General features: G+C 38.9%; 1 protein-coding gene across 4 annotated transcripts in view; it reads right to left on the bottom strand.

Moving 5' to 3' along the window:
* Positions 1-26,340, bottom strand: part of DENND2C (DENN domain containing 2C) — a 72,338-nt gene that overhangs the window by 7,867 nt on the left and 38,131 nt on the right. For all 4 annotated transcript variants that reach the window (XM_058176868.1, XM_058176866.1, XM_058176865.1 and 1 more), the window contains exons 5-13: positions 21,386-21,556; positions 17,974-18,070; positions 16,819-16,863; positions 11,833-12,020; positions 9,198-9,307; positions 8,103-8,172; positions 2,541-2,618; positions 787-927; positions 279-427 (exon numbers count right to left, since the gene is read on the bottom strand). In XM_058176868.1, coding sequence (XP_058032851.1) covers positions 279-427; positions 787-927; positions 2,541-2,618; positions 8,103-8,172; positions 9,198-9,307; positions 11,833-12,020; positions 16,819-16,863; positions 17,974-18,070; positions 21,386-21,556 — 1,049 coding nt within the window. The remainder of the gene's footprint in view (positions 1-278; positions 428-786; positions 928-2,540; positions 2,619-8,102; positions 8,173-9,197; positions 9,308-11,832; positions 12,021-16,818; positions 16,864-17,973; positions 18,071-21,385; positions 21,557-26,340) is intronic.

A 26,340-nucleotide genomic window follows, 5' to 3' on the forward strand; every position in this document is an offset into this window, starting at 1 on the left:
TTCTCCCAAAAGTGAAGTCTATACAGTTTTCCAGATCAGCATTTAATTCTGGCTCCATGTGCATTAAATATTCTATCCAAATATATGTTAGGGTAGATTGACATATTTTTTTCCTCTTGAAGAACAGATACCTCACCTTCTATGTACACTCTCCCCACTCAAATGAAATGTATTAGCTTGCTTTTGGTCTGAAGTTTGTTTCCTTGTATATTTTTGTCCAGCCTACATATACATTGCATAACAAAAATCACAAGTTTACAGTAGCATGAAAGAGTCACCTTAGATTGTCAGCAACAAAGATCACCCTTCTTTCTAGCAGAAGAGAAGCACAAACTTGGATCAAATTAGAGACACTGAGGCACTTTAAGAGACATTCAAAATCTACGTGTTCTAATCGGGAATCCAGTGGACGGCAAAGCTCAATCACCTAAAAGCAAAGAAATAAAAAAGAACCATGGATGAGAAATGCAGTATTTTATTGTACTTGCTTTGGTGAATGGCTGGAAGAGATACACAAACCACACAAATAGAATCCAATATAAAGATCGAAAGCCTTCAGATTTCTTTAGTCAAATTAATTCCATTACTTCTATGGGACAAGTAATAAGAAGTATAAGCCTATGAAATAGGCTTATTTCATCATTCAATAGAAGTAATTAATTTCATTACTTCTATGGGAATAGAAGTAATGGAATTAATTACTTGTACTTGATGATGAAATAAGCCTATTAGATCGTCACAACTACAGGGGCTTTCATTGAATGAAAATTATATCTCAGCTTTTACCTCATTGCCAGCTCCGGGCAGGAAGCTCTTCACAGTGATGGTACGCCCAGGAGCAGGGAATGGTGCTTCCATAACGCTGCGCATGAATGGGTGAACTAGGGCAGGAGACATCTCACGCCTCTTCTCCACTTCATCTAATATCTGCATAAAAAGAATTTTCTGTTACCTGTCCGGTTCCTTTTAAGACAGTGGAAAGAGGACTGAAATAATATTTTATATCTTTAATGTATATCAGGTTGTGTGCAGGTAGATGTGCATGTGTGCCTTCAAGTCAGTGCAGGCTGTTTAGCAACATTTTTGGAAGTGGCTAGCCAATCCTTTCTTCCCAAGACTGAGAGATACCGGTAGTGGCTGGTCCAATGTCATTCAGCTGGCAGGTCTAGACTCATGGTCTCCTGATTTCTAGGCTGATGCCTTTAACCATTGCATCAAACTTGTTCTCAATAGTTTATTTATAATTTGCAAAATATTTTGCTTTTCAAACCTTCATGGAAACCAATTTTCCTGATTATTAATCCTGCAAACTAGTAGTCCAGACCCCGAAGGGTTTCCCAGGCCGTCTTCAATTTTTTTTCTTTTCTGTTCATTATTCTTTTAATTTTAAGTCATGTCCACTATTTTCAGAATGTATCCTCAGCATTTTGGTGGACAATGGACACTCTGAATTTTTGATACAGAAGCATTAAATTCTGCAGCAGGACACGATTTATCTTGGCACCAAAGCATTACAGCAGTTTTGGCAAAGTCATATTCTGACATTCCTTACGGTTTGGCTCATCTTCTGAATTTGTTCGTTATTTCAGAAAGGTGACTTCTTGTTTTATTTTTCTTCTGAGTTTTTGAACTTGACATTTCAGAGGCCTTCAGCCTCGGACACAAAGCCCATTGATTTTGCTTGTCAGAAGGTTGCAAAAGGGGATCGTATGACCTTAGGACCCTGCAACTGTCATAAATATGAGTCAGCTGCCAAGCATCTGGATTTTGATCGTGTGACCATGGAGATATGCAATGGTCATAAGTGTGAACAATGATCATAAGTCACTTTTCTCAGTGCCATTGTAACTTTGAATGGTCCCCAAACGAACTGTTGTAAGTCGTGGACTACCTGTACCTTTCCATCAGACTTTTGTCTTGTTTCAGGAGTATGTCAGCTTCCTGAGGTCCATAATTTCTTTTTGGTGTCTTTCAACATTTGGTTAGTATGCAACAAACTACCGCTCTTACAAATTGAGTTTGTAAGTCTTTTTTGAAAAATATACCAAAAAAAAAAATAGTTCCAAAGCAACAATAAAAAGTCCCCACCAGATTTTATACTCAAGTTGTGCACGGTATTTTGGGATTCTTTTCAATTTTGGTGCCCCCTAAAATTTGGTGTCCTAAGCAACTGCCCAGTTTGCTTGGCTCTAAGACAGCCTTGAAGTAGACAATGTATTTCTGTCTCCTGCAAGTAATCAGTTCAGGCATTTGGCAAAAACAAGTTAAAAAGCTGCCCTTCCTCTTCGTAGCTTCAATGGGCAGAAATAAAAAGGAGCACACCAGAACAGAACTTAGTGGGTAGTTATATCACTTCCAGGTTTGGGCTCTGTTTGCATCCTGCCCCTGGGCCAAATTACTTGCAAGAACATTGAATCCTCTGCAGAGAAATAATTGCCATGCCTTTTCTACCCAACCAGTTTTGTACTAAAAAGAAGTGTAATTCCCATAGATATTTGCTATTGCAAAGCAAGCAGCAATATGAATGTAAAGTTCCTCACCTTAGAAAAAAGGTTGAAGCAGCCTAGACGGCTAACCATGCAGTAGACCTCAGGTAGCAGCTTTCCTTTTCCTTCTGGCTAAAAAGCAATAGAAAGAAAGAGTTACTCAAGTCTCCCAGTGGGGCTTTCCCCATCTTCTTTTTTCTACTTGACACACCAGTCTCATTAACTGTTTGAGTGACCCTTTGCTATTTATGTCTTTTCATCTAAGTGGCCCATTTAGCTATAGTACAAAGCACCTGAGCACATTGCAAACTATCTATTAATAAGATTGCTTGCAAATGATTGCTCTTTACCAGCTCCTGCACAACAGAGATAAATACAAATTGCTGAACATTTCTATCTGTTTTATTATCATCCTTAGCAAGAAAACATCTGGATCCAGATTCCTTCAGCTATTCCAACTGATAGTTAAGACTGCAGAAAAAATAATTGCAACCAGCTTGCCTTCCATAGAAGACCTGTATATTGTGTGGGGTCAGAAGGAGGACTTAGAAGATATTTGCAAGACCCCTCATGTCCTGCACATAAACTGTTTCAACTCTTCCCCTCAGGATGGCACTACACTGCAGGCCAAAACACTAGACTCAGGGACAGTTTTAACCCTCGCACCAGCAAACTGCTAAGCATATGGAGAGCAAACTGCTAAGCATATGGAGGCTTTAGACTAGCACCTTCCATAGATGCTTGACTTTCTCTGATGGTTCTGCATTGCAGGTTTTCAAAATGCATTTTTCCTCAATATAAGCTCTTCTTCAAATAACAACTACCACTGGTTGTATTCAATTTGCATTAGAGTGTTTTTTCTTCTGATTCCTTTTAGAAATTTTTGACTGTGGAAAAGACAAATGTTGGCAGATTTTGATGTTGCTCCACTGCAAAATTTTGGGACAGCAGGATACCTACATTTATTCCTAAAGCAACACTTGACAAATTCTTTCATTCCGTTTTTACACTAAAGAGTTGCTAGGAGTCAGATGGCTGATTATAACATAACATAACATAACAACAGAGTTGGAAGGGACCTTGGAGGCCTTCTAGTCCAACCCCCTGCCTAGGCAGGAACCCTACACCATCTCAGTCAGATGGTTATCCAACATTTTCTTAAAAATTTCCAGTGTTGGAGCATTCACAACTTCTGCAGGCAAGTCGTTCCACTTATTAATTGTTCTAACTGTCAGGAAATTTCTCCTTAGTTCTAAGTTGCTTCTTTCTTTGATCAGTTTCCACCCATTGCTTCTTGTTCTACCCTCAGGTGCTTTGTAGAACAGCCCGACTCCCTCTTCTTTGTGGCAACCCCTGAGATATTGGAACACAGCTATCATGTCTCCCCTAGTCCTTCTTTTTATTAAACTAGACATACCCAGTTCCTGCAACCGTTCTTCATATGTTTTAGCCTCCAGTCCCCTAATCATCCTTGTTGCTCTTCTCTGCACTCTTTCTAGAGTCTCAACATCTTTTTACATCGTGGAGACCAAAACTGGATGCAATATTCCAAGTGTGGCCTTACCAAGGCATTATAAAGTGGCACTAACACTTCACGTGATCTTGATTCTATCCTCTGTTTATGCAGCCCAGAACTGTGTTGGCTTTTTAGCAGCTGCTGCACACTGCTGGCTCATATCTAAATGGTTATCCACTAGGACTCCAAGATCCCTCTCACAGGTACTACTATTGAGCAAGGTACCACATATACGGTACTGGTGCATTTTGTTTTTTGGCCTAAATGTAGAACCTTACTTTTTTCACTGTTGAATTTCATTTTGTTAGATAGCGCCCAATGTTCAAGTCTGTCAAGATCTTTCTGTAACTTGAGCCTATCTTCTGGAGTGTTGGCTATTCCTGCCAGCTTGGTGTCATCTGCAAATTTGATGAGTTCCCCATCTATCCCTCGTCCAAGTCATTGATGAAGATGTTGAAGAGTACTGGGCCTAAAACAGAGCCTTGGGGTACTCCACTGCATACTTCCCTCCATGTGGATGTAGTTCCGTTGAGGACTACACATTGAGTGCGGTTGGTCAGCCAGTTACGAATCCATCTGGTGGTGGTGCTGTCTAACCCACATTTTTCTACTTTATCTAGTAGTAGGTTATGGTCTACTTTATCAAATGCTTTACTGAAGTCCAAGTAAATTATATCGACAGCATTCCTCTGGTCTACTAATTTTGTCATTTTGTCAAAGAATGCGATAAGATTAGTCTGGCATGATCTGTTTTTGACAAACCCATGTTGGCTTTTGGTTATTACTTTGTTTGCTTCTAGGTGTTTGGTGATTCGTTGCTTGATTATCTTTTCCAGAATCTTCCCCGGTATTGAGGTCAGGCTGATAGGTCTGTAGTTTCCTGGATCTGTTTTTTTTCCTTTTTTGAAGATGGGAACTACATCAGCTCTTTTCCAGTCCTCTGGCAGCTCCCCTGTGCTCCAGGATCTTTGAAAGATATAGTTCAGTGGTTCTGAGATCACGTCTGCCAGTTCCTTCAGAACCTTGGGGTGTAATCCATCCGGTCCTGGTGATTTGAACTCATCTAGGGTAGACAGGTGTTCACTTACCATTTTCTTCCCTATTTTAACTTGTGTTTCTAATCTGTTTTTTGTAGTGCTGTTTTTGATAGGTTGGATTGTTTTTTCCTTTTGTGTAAAGACAGATGCAAAATATGAGTTAAGTAGATCTGCTTTTGTCATCTTCTTGCCACTTTCTCCCAGCAATGGGCCAATTGTTTCCTTGACTTTTTTCTTGTTTTTAACATGTTGGAAGAAGCTTTTTTTGTTATTTTTTACTTTTGTCGCTAGCCTTTGTTCATTGTGAGCCTTAGCTTTCCTCACTTCATCTTTACAGGCTCGGGCTATTTGCTGATATTCTGCCTTAGTTATTTGCCCCTCTTTCCACTTTTTATATTTGTCCTTTTTGTCTTTCAATTTGTCAGATAGTTCTTTATGCATCCATGCTGGTTTCTTTTGAGATCTATTATTTTTCTTCTTCATTGGTATTGTGCTAGACTACGCTTTTATAATCTCACTTTTCAAAATTTCCCAAGCTTCTTGAGTTGTTTTCCCTCTGAGGATTCTCATCCATTGAATCCTTCTCAAGCTCTCTCTAAGTTTATTGAAATTAGCTCTCTTAAAGTCCAAGACTCTAGTTTGTCTTTGTTCTACTACTTGTATTTGCTTAATGTCGAATTCCAATATTGCGTGGTCACTTGCCCCCAAGGTTCCTGTAGCTTCAACACCTTCTATCATTTCATCTCTGTTAGTGAGAATTAAGTCCAGTATGGCCGATCCCCTTGTCGCCTTCTCTATTTTTTGGGAAACAAAGTTGTCTGCTAGGTTTGTTAGGAACCTGTTGGATCTTCCACTTGGTGCAGAGTTTGTTTCCCAGTTGATGTCAGGGTAGTTAAAATCCCCCATTACTACTGTGATGTGCTTCCTACATACCTTAGTTAGCTGACTAGCAAAAAGTTCATCTACTTCCTCTGTTTGGTTGGGTGGCCTATAGTATAGACCTATGGCAATATCGTTTTTCACTCCTTTTATATTGACCCAAATACATTCAAGATGATTTTCATCATTGTTGTGCTCTATTTCTGTAGAGATGTATGATTATGATTATGATTCTGTAGAGATGTAGATTATGATTATGATTATGATTATTTTATTTACACAAAATGACAGTATACACAGCAAACGAGATAACTATGCTGGATTTCGTATCACAGATCACTAGTCGAACACTTCCCAAGCGTTTAGGACTGCGTGATGTATCGGTGAATTATGCGACCCCAGTAAGGTGGCCTTCTGCAGCTGACCAATGGTGATCTTGTCAGCGCCAATTGCTTTTAAGTGCTTGCCTAGGTCTTTAGGCACAGCTCCCAGTGTACCGAGTACCACTGGAATCACCTGCACTGGTGTTGTGCCTCGTCCGCTTTCCCCGCAGCCGGGCCCGTCTTATCTGCTTCCGAATGCTTCCGAATGTCCTAGCATGCCTCCCGGCCCCAGCCCTGGCTCCATGCCCAGAGAGGCCGAGGAAGAAGAAGCGCCTCCAGCCCCCAGCCCTGGCTCCATGCCCAGGCAAACGGAGCAACTAGCCCCCTCCCCCTCCCCCACAGCATGTGAGCCTGAGGAAGGTCAATTACCAACAGCTGCAGACTGGAATGACCCTCACTTCAGGAGAATTGATAGGCGGCGTCAACAGAAGGAAGGGAGGGGCAGCCTGGATAAGTGCTGAGTCATGGAGCCACACCCCATGGCCTAAATAAAAGATCTGCTTTCTGGCATTCTCTGAGTCAGGCAAAGTCTACCTTATCTTGCTGAAGTCACTTTCTGGTCTCCTGCCTGCCTTAAGAACTTTGCTAGGACTTTGGCAGAGCTGCAGAGGCACGCCTGATTCAGATTTCCCTGACCCGGCCGTCAGCGGAGGAGTGGGACACGACAACTGGTTTATGCCAGAGTCTCTGCAATTCGATTCTCAAATCTTGATATCTGATGACTGATTTTTTTTTTTATTATTATTATTATTATTATTATTATTATTATTATTATTATTATTATTATTATTATTATTATCATAGTCAAACAGATGTTCAGACTATATTTGGCATGTTTATCTATCTAGCAAGGCAGATGTTGGTGTTTGATAGTGTTAAAGGTATCGTACCAGCTGTTTTGAGAACAACTCTTTTTTAATTGATTAATGGTGTTGGTTTTTTTATTGTCGATGGTATTCAAGGGATGCTCCAATTGTTTTGGGATTGTACCCAAGGCACCTATTACTATTGGTACCACCTTTGCTTGCTTTTGCCATCGTCATTCTATTTCTATTTGCAGGTCTTTGTATTTGTTATCTTTTTCAGTTCTTTCTCTTTTATTCTGCTATCTCCAGGTATTGTCACATCCACCATCCAGACTCTCTTGTCTTTCTTATCAACAATGTTATGTGGCAGGTGCCTGTCTGTTTTAATTCTTAAGTCCCAGAGCACTTTAGCTTTTTCATTTTCTATTATTATATTCTTTTATTTTATGGTCCAATTCTGCCTCTGTGAATACTTTATTTTGTATTATAAATCAAAATCAATCTGCTAGCCTCTGTTCTGTTGTTTCTGATTCTGGATGTTGTTCTTTCCAGTGCATTAGTGCATTAGTTCTTCTTGCTAGACTTGAACTGTAATAACAGAGCATTTTTTCTTATATTCTACAAATATATCTCTGTTTGTTTGCAATGGGTAAACACCTTTTTTCCAGTAGGTCTGCAACTACTGGCCCTCGTTACTCAGCCAACAGTCCTGAATCCTATAGCACATTTTTCACCAGATGTCCAGGAATTATCTGTTGACCCAGGCAATGAGTGAAATAATATGGATTTCTGTAATTTACATCTCACCATATTATGGGAGCAACATTCTTCATCCTGCTCCTCTGCTGAGACCTATCCAGTATGGTTGAACCCCTGGCATAGCTCTCATATCCCTCAGAGCACACAAACCCCACAATCACATCAAAGTAGTGCCTCACTGGGGAGGAGGTCAATATTATTATTCTTATTAATATATACTTAATTAATATACTCACCAAGAGCCTTTTGCAATATCCAAACCAGCGGCTGCCATCCTCACCAGTTAGCACAAAGGAAAAGGTTTCACTGAACAATACACATATACAAAAATGATTGTTAGTTTTATTAAGGAAACAAGTGCAAAGAGCTATTATATCACAACTGTATATAAATCATATTTCTCCAATCAACTTCTATATATGGTTTTTTTTCAGACCTCCAGAAAGTTTACAAGAGATCTTTTATCGTATGTTGACTTCCCAAGTTCTCCACCCTGCCGCAAATAACCATAATTGGCAGTTTAGAAATGATCACTTCACCACAGTGTAAGTATAATGAGAATTCTAGGGCCAGCAACATCTAGGCCATTGTAGCACTGTATTAGAAGGTGGAAAATAACAAGCACACGGGCCGAAAAAAACCTCAAAAATGGGCCAAAAATAATAGGGAGAATAGCTACAATAAAAATGAATGTTACCATGTGTCATGTTCTTGACTTTACTTTTATTGAAACAATAAATGTATTTCAATAAAACAACTGTAATTCAAACAAAACAAAATAAAGCAAATTGATCTGCAGAGGGAAAAACATGACAATCATAGAATCAAGGAGAAAGGAAAGAAGGGAGGGAGGGAGGGAGGGAGGGAGGGAGGGAATGAGTGATGAAGGAAGGAAGGGAGGGAGGAAGGAAGGAAGGAAGGAAGGAAGGAAGGAAGGAAGGAAGGAAGGAAGGAAGGAGAAAGAAGCGGGAGGGAGGGAGGGAGGGAGGGAAGGAAGGAAGAAAGGAAAGAAGGAAAGAAAAGAAAAACAACAGCCATATAAACACTAATACAATGTTTATGAAGAAACTCAGACATTTTGGAAATTCATATTTAAGGCTGTGGTGTAAAACATTTTGATGAAAGCATCAGGAAAAATTTCGTTAATATAGTGAAGTAATGGAGACCAGATTAAAATTAAATTGTGTTTAATACTGCAACAGTTTCTAAGTTTTGTAAAGTATGATCACTAAACCAACAATATGATTAATCACCAAAAAATGGTAAGTGATTCTCCTATATGCCTCAAAACTCTGGCCAAAATGAGTAAGGCATTAGGCATCACCACTTACCTCTTTGTTTCTGAGGTTGGACACCAATCTTTGGGATCAGGGAAACAAAATCTGGGAATGACCTTTAGTCTGTCTTCAGTGTCCTTAGATTGACGAAAAGGATGGTCAGACTGCAAATAGAACAAAAAAATTGCCAGGCTGTCAAACAAATAAAACCAGGCTAATATTTTTCTCTGTGCAGATTGACTTAAATTAGATGCAGAGACAGTGACTGTGTTTCAACGGTATCTGGAAGCTGTGGGCAGCAATTTATCCAAGAATCTTTCAAGACACCCACCAAGTTTTTAAATTAAACATATGATTTAAATAATAAAAATGGAATGCTGCCATCTGCTAGGCAAACCATCTGCCTCTAGAATTTATTTTGAAAAAGGTTTCTGTGAATCACACAGGCCCTACATGCGTTTGGGGGGAAGGGAGGTGGCAGCTGTTGCAATTCAGTTTGGAAATTTTTCTGATGTGCCAGATCTATTGAGACTATCATTTTATGAATGGGCAACCACCTGAGGCTGCCATTTTGTGAATCTATTCACAATTCACTGTCAACTATCAATACATTCTGATTCTTAAACAATATCAAGACTTGTTTTGCCTCCTGATTATTCATTCCAGTTCTCAATGACCCACCAGTCATCTAGGTCATGGCTGTCTCAAATGTGTTTTTTTCGTCTGTCCTTAGGCTGGGATGGTGGTGGGAGGGGAATGGAAGGATCTCCTGTTAGAATTCCTTTCATTTCCTCCACCAGCATCATCACCACCCTTCAGCCAGAACAGATGAAGCTTCTTGAATGAGAAGTGAAACATCTTCTTCTTCCTCAAGGGAGACAAAAAAAAATAGTCCAGTTGCCTTTTGAAAAAAGCACCTTTGAGAATAACTTTCACTGTGGGTGTATGTGTTTTCTTTAAAGCAGAACTTTCTAAAGAGTAACAAGTTTCAGATAGTTCTTAGTTTTACAGCATTATTCCTTTGGACGTTTTCCTTCACTACATAGTCTATTGAAGCAAGTGACTGGCAGACTGTTTGGAAACAGAATTATTTTGGGAGCTGGTGGAAGTCTGTAATAATGGTGCTCATGTTATATAATCACTGCCCCATAATTACTAGAGTAAAGTTTCTTACTAGATCCCAGTCTGAAAGACCCTTCTGTGCAAATCTTGTTAACAAACTACAAAGCATTTCCTAGGCAGAAGAAGACAAATGGGCTGGCAAAATGCCATCATCCATTTTGTCAACAGTGTCATAAAGAGTGTAACAACCATGTGACCTTGTGAATCATTGCTCACTACATTTTTGAGCAATGTAGCAGTGCTGTTTTCGTATCAGTAGCAGTTTGAATTAAATCAGCACAATTTTGGAATTGTTTGTTGTTCAATTGTATTTCATTCCTCATCTGAGTCTACTACTAGCCACACAAGAAACTAGTGCATGTTTCCCCCCAAGAAACCAAGGTGCAAATCATTTTGCAGTCCACCAGAATCTGCAGAGGGAATGAGCCCCCCCCGCCCCCCCCCCCCACAATCACATTAGTGTCATATGTATATTTGATAGCTGCTTTTTTTCAAAAGAAATGGTGGTTGGAGAAGAGGAAACAAATACAGGAAATTCTGTCCTCGAACCATTGTTCCTTTTTTCCAAATAATTCCTCCCTCAAACTTCTTCCCCCAATTCACTGGATTCCAAATATATATCCAAAGATGCAAATGTGCATGTAGAAGGTTTAAATCTGTCCAAGACCTTTGATTGTTATCAGATTTTAGAATGATGCCCTCAGAAATTGTTAACAAATTGTAATTCAGAAGGTAATAGAAGACAGAGATAATTACTTGTATCACTAGAGAATTATCAAGTTAACTCTATATGGATTCAGATAATTTTAAATGTAAATGAAAGTGTTTTTTTCCCCAAGACTAACCATTACTCTTTGGAATCTAGCTGCTAGCATCCTATTCAAAGGACAAATTCACCATTTAGGCTCAGAAAAAACTGCACCTCCGCAAGACACTAAGCCCCGGAAAACTATTCTATGACATACTCTTTTGCATGAGGTTGAGATCATATAGGTGCAGATGGTGAAAACATGCAATGAAATGTGGTTAATGCATAAGACAGTATGTTATTTTTCTGCTGATCGTAGCACAGATAATATTGCTGTGGACAAAAACCCAACCACTGTATAAACATTCTACCTCACCTAGGTTTCCCAGCTTCCAGATGTGCAGATTTCGCTTCCCACAGTTCACAGCAATAGTCATGGGAATTGAAATCTACAGATCTGGAAGATGGCCAGGTTGGGAAACACTGATCTATACTTATATACAGTCAAGGCAAATAGAGCACTAATTTACTTATTTCTTAGAGTTTGAATCAAGAAAGACTGAGGGACTTCTCATTGGGAATCCGTGAACAACTAAATCCATAACATATTCTCCTGCAACGTGGGATTTTGAGCATCCAGAAACAGACTCTGAATCAATGAAAGCACAGCTCAGCAAAGGCACAGTGCTCATCTTGTGTTTCCTCTGTCAGTACTTAGGTTCAATTTTAACAGGAGTGAAGGTTCCATTTCCACCTGGCCACCCAAAAGCACCTAAATTTAGTTTTGTGGAGCATGGATAGAAGTAAACAGACACCAACCTTACATGGAAACTGTTGTATAACCTGTGGGGTATATGTTGCCTCTGATGGTTTCTTCTGCAGAGATACCACAACGAACAGCTCAAAGAGCTGCTGCTCCTGGAACTCAATGAGATCTCGCTCCAATGTCTGGTAATGTGGATTCCGTTTGGACTGAGCCTGGACCTGCAGAAGGCGCTTATGGCGACCTAGAGAAAAGAAGCAGTTCTTCAGTTGCCCAATCTTGCATCTTGTATTGGGGAAATGGTATGGCTTCCATTCATCAGGTAGAGGGACTGCAAAAATGGCTCTGCTATGGCTCAACAGCAGGTCAGATTTTAGAGCTGCGTCCACAGCATAACTAAAAGTAATAGCTGTGTTGCTGGAATAACAGTATTCCCATAAGCAAAAGAAAACGTGGGTAGCAATAATACCTTAATCGTCCAATAAAAAACCATACAAATAAACTTATACTAAATTAACAAGCCACAAAGCCTAACTTCCAAACAGGCCTCTTGAGCAATATCGTGGTACACTAACAGAAAGCCATTCATTCTAAATGCACATAATGCTTTACGAAGTACTGCGAAAGTGATGAAAATTGCAGTGGCGCAGACTACATGGACACGAACTAAATAGCTACATGTTAAGTGTCTCCCTCTCACTAGAGAAAATGCTGATCTGACCACCTTCATGAAACTGTTGAAGGAAGGAAGTGAGGAAAATAATCACGGCTTGCTTGGCACTATGCCTTTATTATTAGCAGGGAATTGCTGTGTTAAGCTATATGCAAAGCTTAATTCTGATGATTTCCAGGCATGGTGAACAGGAAATGCTGGTGTGTCCAGGGCCATTGGTGCCAATTAGGACAGATGAGTCACGATGCAGAGCCAGTTTGGAGCCTGCTGCTCTAGTTGTTCTTCCTCCAGTGTTTACATGCAAGGGCCAAGCGTTATATATAATTTCACTCCAGTTACTCCTTTTTCCCAGCGAAGGGCGTTTCATAATATTGCAAGAGACAGACAGAGGCATGACTGGGCTTCTTTAGCTTCAGTGAAAGGGGAAAAAAAAGTTCTAAAGAGGCAGCACTGGAAACGATCAAAAGGGAAAACACTTGACCCGGAAGCAGATGATTATTATGTGCCAAGTTGTTTTCAGCTCATTATTATTATGTTTATGGCATTATAAAATAAAGAGGGCCTCTAATTACAGCCCAATAAAACAGCATGGTTCTTGCAAGGTAATTTTCCTTCCTGGGCAGTTTATTTTCCTTCACCTTGACAAAAGACACAACTATCCTGAGAACTTGTTGCCTATCCATTTTTACATGGTTTCTCTTTTAAATGCTAAGTCCAAAATCTGCACTGGAGAATCATCCTTGTTTAACTTTCCTTCAGCACTGTGGCCATGCAGTTGCTTGTTCCCATGCTCTTTGCAGAAACTAGCCACTGCTGCCAAGCTATGGCGCATCAGAGGTGGGGGTCACAAGCAGTTGCAAGCTGTCTGAAACACTTAAGGCAGAGGTGTCAAACTGGTGGCCCGTAGGTCGGATGCGTCACGCACAGGCCACGCCCAGCCCAGCTCCGCAAAGGGGACAAATATCACGAAACGTCACATGACGCCAATGTGACGTGGCGAGTTTGACACCTGTGACTTAAGGGAAGTGGTGAGAACAGTTAAGGGAAGCAGCAGGTACAGTTGTGCTGTGCTGTTAAGACTTTTGAGGTAGTCCACACAAGAAGTACAACAAAGAAGCCTGGCTTTACCGTTACCGTAAGGTTATATTAACAAAATTTTGCAAGAGCGGAAGCATTTCTCCGCTCGTCTCCTTTTTACTCTCTGGAAAAGTAGGGAGGATCTCTTCTGAAACACTTCCCACACCTCCTCTGCTTCCGTGGATTCTGATACCTTTTGCATAAAAGATGTCTAGTCTGCAGCTCTCTGCCTTGTCTCCCAGGGTCATTACCACATACCATTACACGGGCCATCACCAAGAATCACAGTAGTCTTAACAAAGTGATGTTACATTTTGTGTCACTGTTGCGGGCTTTGGTAGAATCAAATCACACTTACCACCTACATATATCCACTTCTTGGCAGAACCAGATAAGCGCTGCAACATGCTCTCCTTTTCTGAAAACCACCTTTCAGACTTTGAGATAACCATGTGCCCCTTCTCTTAGGGAACTGAAGAATGGCTTTAAAAAGTTTCCCATCAAAGAAGATCTCTTGGCATTTTCTTGTTTTCTTAGTACCATTTAATTATTTATTTAATAGAATTATACTCTGCCAATGTTCTACAGAAGCTCAAGGCAGTCCATATAATACTCCTTCATCCTATTTTTCCACAACGAATGTTGTGAGGTAAATTGGGTTGAGAGATAGTGACTGGCCCAAGGCCACCAGAAAGTTTGTAGAACCAGGATGCACCACTCCTAGTTCAACTCCTTTATTACTACACTACATAAGCCTTTCAGGGGTTCAAATGTGTTCTAAATGAAAATATTACTACACTACTACAAGTGCTAATAGATATATGCAAAGCAACCATAAGCCTTTGTTACTGACTTACATAATAATAATCTGCTGTTACATTGCAGCTAAAATTAAGAATGATAAACAGGCTGTCTTTCAAGAAAGCCTTTCCCCAACTGATTTATAGGGGTTTTAAACTGGTTTTAATATTTATATTTCTATTTTAATAATTGGGCATTAGAATAAGTTTTTTAATGATTATTTTAATTTGTATATTGATGTTTTATGTGCCTGTGAACCGCCCTAAGTCCTTTGGGAGATAGGGCGGTATATAAATTCAAATAATAAATAAATAAATAATATAAATAAATTTCCTTCTCAAAGCAACTGTCATTAAATTCCTGAGGGGCCCCAGGAGATCATAGCTTAAAAGTGATTAAAAGTGCCGTGGTGGCGCAGATGTTAGAATGCAGTACTGCAGGCTACTTCTGCTGACTGCCGTCTGCTTGCAATTTGGCAATTCGAAACTCACCAGATTCAAGGTTGACTCAGCCTTCCATCCTTCCAAGGCTGGTAAAATGAGGACCCAGATTGCTGGGAGCAATATGCTGACACTGTAAACTGCTTAGAGAGGGCTGTAAAGCAGTGTGAAGTGGTATATAAGTCTAAGTGTTATTGCTATTATCCTAAGTTCTAAACCCATCTATTCCTTCTCTCAATCAACCCAGTTCTTAATGGATTTCTAAAATGGAGCCTTACAAGCCTTTAAATGATCATAATGCATCCATTCTGTCCAGCAAATAGTGACCATTCCAATTATTCAATTATTCAAATAGATCTCAGTCCCAAAGTACTTCATTGACTACCGTATATACTCGAATATAAGCCGATCCGAGTATAAGCCGAGGTCCCCAATTTTACCCCAAAAACTGGGGTAAACTGGGGACTCGAGTATAAGCCGAGGGTGGGAAATGAGGCACCTACCGGTTGGGGAAACCCTCCCTCCCTCAGCTGAGAAGGCTGGCGGCTCCCCCCCCCCCCCCCCTCACTGCACCGGCAGGGCTTCAGTCCGGTAAAATGTGAAAAAAAAAAAAAAAAAAAACTCGAGTATAAGCCGTATATACTCGAGTATAAGCCGAGGGGCTTAAAAAAAAAAACTTGAGTATAAGCCGTATAGACCCGAGTATAAGCGAGGACGTTTTCAGCACAAAAATGTGCTGAAAACTCGGCTTATACTCGAGTATATACGGTAAGTAGAATTTGCATAGAACATAGACACTCTCAATAATAATCTGCTGTTACATTGCAGCTAAAATTAAGAATGATAAACAGGCTGTCTTTCAAGAAAGCCTTTCCCCAACTGATTTATAGGGGTTTTAAACTGGTTTTAATATTTATATTTCTATTTTAATAATTGGGCATTAGAATAAGTTTTTTAATGATTATTTTAATTTGTATATTGATGTTTTATGTGCCTGTGAACCGCCCTAAGTCCTCTGGGAGATAGGGCGGTATATAAATTCAAATAATAAAATAAATAAATAATATAAATAAATTTCCTTCTCAAAGCAACTGTCATTAAATTCCTGAGGGGCCCCAGGAGATCATAGCTTAAAAGTGATTAAAAGTGCCGTGGTGGCGCAGATGTTAGAATGCAGTACTGCAGGCTACTTCTGCTGACTGCCGCCTGCTTGCAATTTGGCAATTCGAAACTCACCAGATTCAAGGTTGACTCAGCCTTCCATCCTTCCAAGGCTGGTAAAATGAGGACCCAGATTGCTGGGAGCAATATGCTGACACTGTAAACTGCTTAGAGAGGGCTGTAAAGCAGTGTGAAGTGGTATATAAGTCTAAGTGTTATTGCTATTATCCTAAGTTCTAAACCCATCTATTCCTTCTCTCAATCAACCCAGTTCTTAATGGATTTCTAAAATGGAGCCTTACAAGCCTTTAAATGATCATAATGCATCCATTCTGTCCAGCAAATAGTGACCATTCCAATTATTCAATTATTCAAATAGATCTCAGTCCCAAAGTACTTCATTGACTACCGTATATACTCGAATATAAGCCGATCCGAGTATAAGCCGAGGTCCCCAATTTTACCCCAAAAACTGGGGTAAACTGGGGACTCGAGTATAAGCCGAGGGTGGGAAATGAGGCACCTACCGGTTGGGGAAACCCTCCCTCCCTCAGCTGAGAAGGCTGGCGGCTCCCCGCCCGCCTCTCACTGCACCGCAGGGCTTCAGTCCGTAAAATGTGAAAAAAAAAAAAAAACTCGAGTATAAGCCGTATATACTCGAGTATAAGCCGAGGGGCTTAAAAAAAAAAAACTTGAGTATAAGCCGTATAGACCCGAGTATAAGCCGAGGGGACGTTTTTCAGCACAAAAAATGTGCTGAAAAACTCGGCTTATACTCGAGTATATACGGTAAGTAGAATTTGCATAGAACATAGACACTCTCAATAGTTATCTGCAAGGTATAATTATGCCACTTGACCTGTCTTAGGCCCAGTGATTCACTCACTCACTTTTCGGGAGATTCTCTGGTTCACTCTCATATCCACTGGTTTCACCTGAAATGACAAAAAGTTTCCCTCAGATTTTGCCAACTTAGTAGAACTGGAAATGTTGGAAGCAATCTGACAGAATAACAATCAATTATGTTCCTGAAATTTGGGAAAAATTGTATGAACAGTAAAGGCATCTATTCAAAAACATATCTACATATGTGTCAGGTGTTAAATAAAGCAAGTCAAGCTCATTATACAATTCTGTGGTGGCACCTTCTCCATTATGCAATGCAAAGGACTGAGAAGATGCATCACCATCAACTGTTTAACATTACTAGGCAAGTAGGCATCATTGATTTGCAAAATGTAGATTACACAAACAGCCCTTGGCTCTAGCTTGTATTTCAGCACATGTGGAAGAGGAAAGTCATCTAAAACAGGAAGGACTATTGATAAGATATATACACCCACACAAAATAATACAATCTTGCTCTTCTCATTTTAGCAACAAAAATTCTATACTGTCCTAAAGGGGCAACAGCATAAAAAAAGAGAAATCACAGATCACAATATTTCCCAAGGGAATTCTCAGAATTAACATAATTAAATCCAGGTTACTGAAAGGTCTCATTCCAATGGGACTGGTCCGTCCCACCCATGCTAGCAAAGGAGGGATGCTGTGGGCCCAATCAGCCAGGGTGTTCCGGCTGGCAGGGTCCAGAAAAAGAACTTTCTCTGCTGTCGCTCTTGCCCTTTGAAACCACTTGTCCCCTGTAGTGAGGTCGGCTCCAACCCTCTGACCTTCTGCAAGAATTTAAGACCTGGCTCTGCCAGTTGGCTTGGGACTCTAGTGGGAGAGCATCACAGTGAAGGTGGTTGATTGATCAATAGGAATTTCACTCCCCACCCCATCCTGCTCCTGCCCTTCCCATCTTTTAGTTAGGGTGTAATTTTTATATTTTCATAGTATTTTATTCTGTATAGGTTTTATATAGTTTTATTTTTTGATATTGTAAGACACCCAGAATTATCTTGTGGTAAGATGGATGGCCAAAAAATAAATAATATATAAAATTAAATAATAAAATTAAATAAAACCAAGAAAATCAAATAAAAATAAACAAACAAATAATGAATTGACCAGAAGAATTGCATTTAGCCCAGGATTTATACCTCTGGCTGGAGAAAGTTCTTTTCCAGTTTGTACCACCAACTTCACACGTTTCTTTCCTCGTCTGGAATCAAAGATCTCTTGTATCTTCAATACAAGCTGAAACCCAATTAAGAAAGAAATCATCAAGAGGGATGATAAGTTTCAGAGAAAGAAAAACTACATTTTTATACACAGGCTAATATAAGAAAACACTACAAAATTTAGCAGAGCTATAATAGAAGAACTGACGGGAACACAAATGCCCCAAACAGAACAGATTACTTTCATCTGCATAGTGCTAATAATGTAGAATGATCTTTAATCTGGATACCAAAAATATTCTAATCCATGATGAAAGCTAAATTGAACAAAACATGGATGTAAATAGGTTCGCTGGTTCTATGCGGTGAATGCTCTGTCTCCAAGCATTACAGGGTTTTGTTTTGTTTTGTTTTGTTTTGTTTTTTTGGTGCAGGCATAGTTTGAAGTAAAGATGCCATTGTGCTCAGCTTGGTCTTGCATCTACATCAGTTTCTTGCAAACATTATGAAAGTGATTTGCCACTAGTTTTTCCAGGATTTTTGTTAACTTCTTATCTAGATAACAGCCTAGAACTGCCAGGTATTCTCCCATTTACCAACCAGGACCAATCCTGCTTAGCTTCTGTGATCAGCCAAGATTAGCTAGATACTGCCATTTGCAGTTGGTAAAAAACAAATTGTTAGAGCATAATTGTATAATTCTTAAATACACTTTTTCTTGAATAGTTGGTTTCTACCATTTCCATAGAAACAGCCACATGTTCAACTGTGGTGGTGGTAGCTGCCCAACCCATCAAGCATCATATGGTGTCAAGTATCTCAGGCCATAGGCAGAAAACAGAAAGATCTACACCACATGCATGTCTAGCATGTCTAGTCAAAACTTGCTGACGATCTCAGCTCCTGCTCAACTACTTGCTATTTTAGACAATGGCATGTAGGCCAAGTTCACTCTTGCCCGGCTTCAAGAATGCATTCAGCATTCCAAAGCAAAGGCAACAGGGTGGGGTCCAGTTATTCCCTTCACTGCAAGTCATATAGAGAGACAGAAGGCAGTTAGCAGGTGAACCGTTCTTAGTCTTAACTATAGCAACCTAAGTAGAGTAAAAAGGAAAAAAAAGAATTTTAGAGATCCAGTCTGCTACTCAGAGCAAAGGTGATACAATTTGACCTCAGGAAAAGTCTGTACCTATGCAAGAAATTCTGTAGGTCTTCCACTCTTTCCTTCTGCTTCTTTTCCATTCCTCCCAAATTTCCCCAAATTTGATTTAAATGATTGGTTTAAGAGCTTCTTCAGATCTTGGATGTTAAACATGAAAAAATGAAATGGACTCAGAAATGTATGGTACCATGTAAAAGAATATCAGGGAGCTGCGACTGATGCTTTCTGGAATACAGGTACATCACAGAGACTTTGGAAATGTGCATTCCCAATGCACAAGTTTCAAGGTGACTCCTGCAAAGTCTGGTGCCTACAATATTTGTAATGGCTTCAAGAATGACTAGAAAATGCTGAGAGCTGAATGCATGATGTCAAGATGCTGGAGAATACATTATTTTCCATGCTGGAATTGAATAAGAATGTTTGGCTTACTCGGGCATTCTTCCAGCAATCATGGCCAAGTTCTATGAGTTCAGGATGAGAGAATAACATGCACTTCCTCTCTCAGTAAATTACTCTCACATTTCTGAAAGTGGTTGGGGTGATCATTTTTGTCTGAGGCATAATGCTCATATGGGGCTTATTAATCATCCTTTGTGGCTCAATTAATCATCTGTGTATGCTCCACACAATATTGATATGCAATACTTAGAAAGAGAGCAAATTTGACCTGCATATGTGCTGGCTTTCCTTCTGTCCACCTATTCCCTCTATCATAATGGAAATAAATTCTAACTAACAATGTGACTCTTTTTGCCTTCTGGCTTTGAGTAACCAGAAATGGGACCTTCTTTTGCTCAAATTCTTAAGTAAACATGATGTCTGATCTGCAGTTCTTTTCCTTTGCAATATTTCATGATTGTAGATTCATTAGACGACAATGCATATGTAGATTATTAAAAATTACTAAATTACTAAAATTGATAAAAAATACTAATTGTAAAAGATTCCAATTTCTTCAATGAACAGGGAGTCTTTCTTTCTTTCTTTCTTTCTTTCTTTCTTTCTTTCTTTCCTTCTTTCTTTCTTTCTTTCTTTCTTTCCTTCTTTCTTTCTTTCTTTCTTTTTTCCTTTCCAGTAGCTAGAGACTGATCCAAATCTATACAACTCTAGATGATAACTGATGCTTCTCAGTTTTTCTAGGTTCACCTTACTTGCACATCTCTGCTAATCATTCATTCAGAAGCACATCAGGAAATTACACTGAAATTTTATATAACAGCCTCATCTTTAATGAGCTGCTCAAAAGCTTTTTTTTTTTTGAAAAAAAATTATTTTTAAAACAAACAAACATAAAAGCATCTTCCATCCAAATACAATGTGTCGGTGGGTCAGTTACAAATCTTTTGTGCAATTTTAACATATACATATCATTAATTTATCTGATCTTACATTTTATCGTCCAATATATATCCAAATATTTTAATCAATTAACCCTTATAATATTTATTCTCTCATTTGATATAAATTATTCTAGATCAATATTTTATCTTATTACACCATTTATTCCATCATCTTAAATCATTTGTATCATTCAGTAATTCTCCCCTTGTAAAGAACTCCAATCTTCTTTATTATCTGCTCAAAAGCTTTTAAAGTACAGAACAGTTGAAAATTAAACCCTGAATCAGTAATAAGCAACCTCAGGGAAAGAAGTCCAGGCAAAATAAAATGAACTCAAGGTCACTTTATGCAATCTAAGTCAGGAACTCATCTCCTGTTTTTAACAGGAGGGTGTGTTCCTGAGTTACTCCTGGTGTAAGTGGGAACTTAACTGTGTATTAACTACATATTGCCCAATATTGCCAGTGACATCTTAGCAAATCTGCATGGTAATCAGGACAGGATATCAAGATAACTTGGTAAAGATATAATTTCAGTTATTTTCCTACTAGGGTCTTTTTATGTAATATTGTATACTGAATATTTATTTTATTAGGATTATTTTGAATTCAGATTGAAAACATATGAAATAACAATCCACTGTTATTGCAAGACCTTCTGGATATAGTGTGACAGCAGTTCCTAAGCTCTCATGTAATCTGATGGCAACTCCCAAAATTCAGCTAGCTTGAATGATGGCCAGACAGAATTGCCACCCCAATCATTAAAAATGATAGGAATGACCCATCCAAATGCTGTGGTACAGAGGAGATAGGGAGAGGAAATGGCAACAGAAGCTGGTATTTGTCTAGCAACTAATTATTAATATTTTGGCTCAGTCCTTACCCGGGGAAGATTTTTTCTCTTCCTGCTTCCAACATCTCCTGCTTTGAAGAACTTCCATTCGGTTAACGTAACAGGTAGCGTTGAATCTTTCGGCAACTTCCCGCGCAAACAGATCCGTGTGTTCTTTAGCTCCAAGGTTTTACGGTGAAAGAAGTGCGGCTTGTGGAGAAGCTGAAGAAATGTGAAAGAAGGATAAAAGAATGCTAATGTTTTACAAAGAAAGCAATTCCCACTGAACTTGATACAAACAGATGCAGACTCAAAAACAATATATCCCACCATGCAAAACAGTGGCTTGGTTTTTAGAAGAGTGAAAGCAGGAAGGTCTAAAAGTTTGGTGGCCCAAGTGCTCTGCCAGCGAAAATGGGCTCCCGAGCTCTTTTTCCGGTAGCGATGGCCTCTTGCAACCCTCTGCCAGCGAAAACGGAGCCCAGGAGGGCCACACGCAGCACTCATGAACTCTATTTTCAGTTGTGATGGCCTGCAAAATGCTCCCAGTTCGGACCAGATCGCGGGTGGATCGGAGAACTGGTAGCAAAAATCCCTGTCCCCACCCCCACCCCAGCTGAGCCGAGTGATCATCAGAGGGTTTTTTTTTACTTTTAAAAGCATTTTTCTTTGGCTGAAAAAATGCTTTTAAAAGTAAAAAAAAAGCCTCTGATGGTCACACGGCTCAGCTGGGATCATCAGAACCCTTTAAAAGCATTTTTTCTACAACCTCTTCAGCTGAAGAGGTTGTAAAAAAAATGTTTTTAAAAGGTTCTGGCGATCAGGCAACTCAGCTGGGATCGTCAGAACCCTTTAGAAGCTTTTTTTCCTCAGGAGATCCTGCTGAGTTGCCTGATCATCACAGGCTTTTCAAAGCATTTTTACAACCTCTTCGGCCGAAGAGGTTGTAGAAAAAATGCTTTTAAAAGTAAAAAAAAAAAAAAAGTTGGCCACGCCCACCAGTCACCAAACCACGCCCACAGAACCCAGTAGTAACAAATTTTACATTTCACCCCTGCCTGCAACCCTCTGCCAGGGAAAACATGTGGCCTTCCCGAGCTCCGTTTTTCCTGGCAGAGGCACCGCAGGCCGGTCCTTCTTTGTTTCCAGGGCAGCCCTGTGGGCCAAATCTAAGCACCCCCCAGGCCTGAATTTGACACCCCTGCTCTAGGAATCAATGTTTGGTAACAATGAGACTAATAGATATGAGAGCTCTTCGTTTGAACTGTGCAATGAAGGAAAAAATGAAATCCTCCCCCCGTCCGTGCCCTTGTAAACCACAGTCCCAATCTTCCCTTTCCCCATGAATTCTACTTAGAATTAAAAGAGAGACAGAAACGAGAGATGTAGCTTCCAGAAATGAATTAATTATTATATCCATCATGGCCATCAACCACTGGACCAGATTATAAATCACAGAGAAATTTAGGATTGTTCAAGATAAAATATCCCACAGAGGTCATCATTCCTTGCAGTTTCTTTTTTCTAGCTTTCTAGAGATATTACTGTAGAACATAGGAAATTGTGACTCAGATGTATCAGTTTCAACCTCGGCAGATAGAGGTATGTAGCTGACCCCATAAGCTAAGCATGATGGGGCCTGATTAGTATTTGGATGGGAAATTATCATAAATCCCAGTTCTGTTGACTAGATTAAAAAGGTAAAAAAATCTTGCATAGATAAAATCATCAAGGGGTGGACTTGAAAAGGTATCTTTTACATAGGCAAAACATAAAAAATTAAATTAAAAAGAGCAAATTAAGAATACACAAACAGATTTTAATATAAGCAACATACTGTATATGGTATGTCTATAGGAAGACATAATCTATACAGTACTGCACATGAAGATCTATTCTATAGGAAGATATAAGAGACTGAAGAAAAAGTAAACTGGAAAAAAATCCAAAATTTCACAGAAAAAAGATCCAAAATTTCAACAGAGGAAAATACGGGCTAATTTTAGCACAAGCAATCATCAAAAGAAGGAGGATGATATTGCCTTAAACAACAAGGAGGACATATGTCAACAAATTTCAACGTCAGGTAAGAAAGGGCATGGAACGATATATTAATCAAAAATGTCAACAAAGAGGACAAGATAATAAGAAAAGGAAATGAGGAATCCATTTAAGAAGATCCAAAAAAATCATCAGAAAATTTATTCACTATTCAAGAATAGTGAAAAAAGAGATTTCATAGATTTCACTTCAAAACAAAGTAGTATAGAAATATTTTAAATACTTAAATATCAAAATCTTTTACAAGTAATATTATAGATTGACAGGAATATCTGTAAAAACAAAATACATTCAGGAACTAATTCTACAAGAGAATGAGATACGACAGGCAACAGATCTGCTGTTAATAAGAAAGTACCAGGTGCAGATGAAATATCTATTGAACCGTTTAAAGCTAAAGACAAAGAGACAGTTGAAGTCCAAATAAATCCATGTCAACAAATATGGAACAACACAAAGTGCAGATTAGAAAGCAGCAGTAATAGTAATAGTAACAAATTACTGAGCCAATTTTCACCACATTTTGCTTAAGATTTCACCATTAAAATATATGGAGAGAGATCTTATGGAGATAATGCCAGAATGTAGAATATGTTAACATTAATAGGTAAACATTTAAATAGAGAATGAATTATTTTATGTTTTTGTAACATAATTCTGGGCAGTGCACAATAAAACTGCCCACAAAATACAGATGACACAGATAGAAAGTCTGAGGGAACGACGACCCTTCTTAGCCAAAAACAAACAAGACCCACCCCTTCATTCAACCAAGGCCAGGGGGAAGACTAAGTTTTAAATTCAGGCAAGTTGGGAGGTCAATTGCGTCTTGAGATGGCTGAGGTGATTCCAAACAACAGGTGCTGTTACAGACAAGGCACACTTCCTAGGTCCCACCAGATGGCACTGCTTAATAAGGTGAACCTGGGGGATGCCCACTCTGCCCAATCATACCAGTTTTTCTTTCAGAAAATATAGAAGAATTAACAGAAATAATAATCAGAAGGAACTTCCTGATGAGCGAGAAGCTGGTCTAAGAATTAATTTAGAGGAAAACACAGTAGTTCAGAATAAGCAAAACAGTGCGATAAATTTATGTATTTTCCCGTATCTGTATAATTTACTCAGAAAGCACACATTAGGAATGGCTGGGTGAAACATGTATGTATGTATGTATGTATATATGTATGTATGTATGTATGTTTGCATGTACAATACCTCTACCCATTGAGTAATCTAGATAAAATTTTAACAGGTACGGATGATAATTTAATTAGAAAATTATATGGATACTTATTAGAGGTTAAACTAGAAGAACAAGTTAAAGAGACTATGATTGCTTGGGGGAAAAACTTTGGACATGAGATTGATTTAGAGACATGGCAAAAATTGTGGATACAAAACTATAAGATGATAATGTCTACTGCATATAAAGAGAATTTGTATAAGATGTTTTACAGGTGGCATCTACCCCCAACAAGAATAGCCAGAATGTTCAAGAACAAATCAGAAAAATGCTGGAAATGTTATCAGATACTTGGTTCTTATTACCATATGTGGTGGACATGCGTAGAAGCTAAAAGATACTGGACTAAAATCTACACATGGTTGGAGAAAATGATAAAAAAGCATATAGACTTTAAACCAGAAGTTTTTTTATTGGGGATTATATCTGAAATTTATAATAGAGAATTGAGATACTTGATTGTGAATGTAGTAACAGCAGCTAGGATTGTATTTGCTAAGAACTGGAAAAATGAGAAATTACCATTGCAAGATGATATTATTAAGAAAATAATGGAATGTGCAGAATGAGTAAACTGACATTTGAAATTAGAGAACAGGAAGATAAGCAATATTACAAGATATGGGATTTATTTTACCAATGGTTAGAAGGGAAAATATGTTTAAAAAGATTGGAGTTTCTTACAAGGGAAGAACTAGTGAATGTTACAAATGATTTAAGACGATGGAATAAATGGTGTAATCCCACTGAGGAGCATAGCCAGTTAAGTCTTTATATAGGTTTATGCTAGAGTTTAAATTCAAGGCTTTTTTCTTCTGCAGCAGTTTTTCCATTGCTAATCTGTCCTGTAAAAATAGGACAATTGTATTAGACTGCTAATTAAAAGTACCATAGACTATAGTCAATCTGTCTTGGATTAAATAAAGGCTGATTGCTCTCTTAGAATAGAATAGAATAGAATAGAATAGAATAGAATAGAATAGAATAGAATAGAATAGAATAGAATAGAATAGAATAGAATAGAATTTTTATTGGCCAAGTGTGATTGGACACACAAGGAATTTGTCTTGGTGCATATGCTCTCAGTGTACATAAAAGAAAAGATACGTTCATCAAGGTACAACATTTACAACACAATTGATGATCAATATATCAATATAAATCATAAGGATTGCCAGCAACAAGTTATAGTCATACAGTCATAAGTGGAAAGAGATTGGTGATGGGAACTATGAAATGATTAATAGTAGTGCAGATTCAGTAAATAGTCTGACAGTGTTGAGGGAATTATTTGTTTAGCAGAGTGATGGCCTTCGGGAAAAAACTGTTCTTGTGTCTAGTTGTTCTGGTGTGCAGTGCTCTATAGCGTCGTTTTGAGGGTAGGAGTTGAAACAGTTTATGTCCAGGATGCGAGGGATCTGCAAATATTTTCACGGCCCTCTTCTTGATTCGTGCAGTATACAGGTCCTCAATGGAAGGCAGGTTGGTAGCAATTATTTTTTCTGCAGTTCTAATTATCCTCTGAAGTCTGTGTTTTTCTTGTTGGGTTGCAGAACCGAACCAGACAGTTATAGAGGTGCAAATGACAGACTCAATAATTCCTCTGTAGAATTGGATCAGCAGCTCCTTGGGCAGTTTGAGCTTACTGAGTTGGCGCAGAAAGAACATTCTTTGTTGTCCTTTTTTAATGATGTTTTTG

Source organism: Ahaetulla prasina, chromosome 3 (assembly GCF_028640845.1).
Source record: "Ahaetulla prasina isolate Xishuangbanna chromosome 3, ASM2864084v1, whole genome shotgun sequence".
Lineage (NCBI taxonomy): Eukaryota > Metazoa > Chordata > Lepidosauria > Squamata > Colubridae > Ahaetulla > Ahaetulla prasina.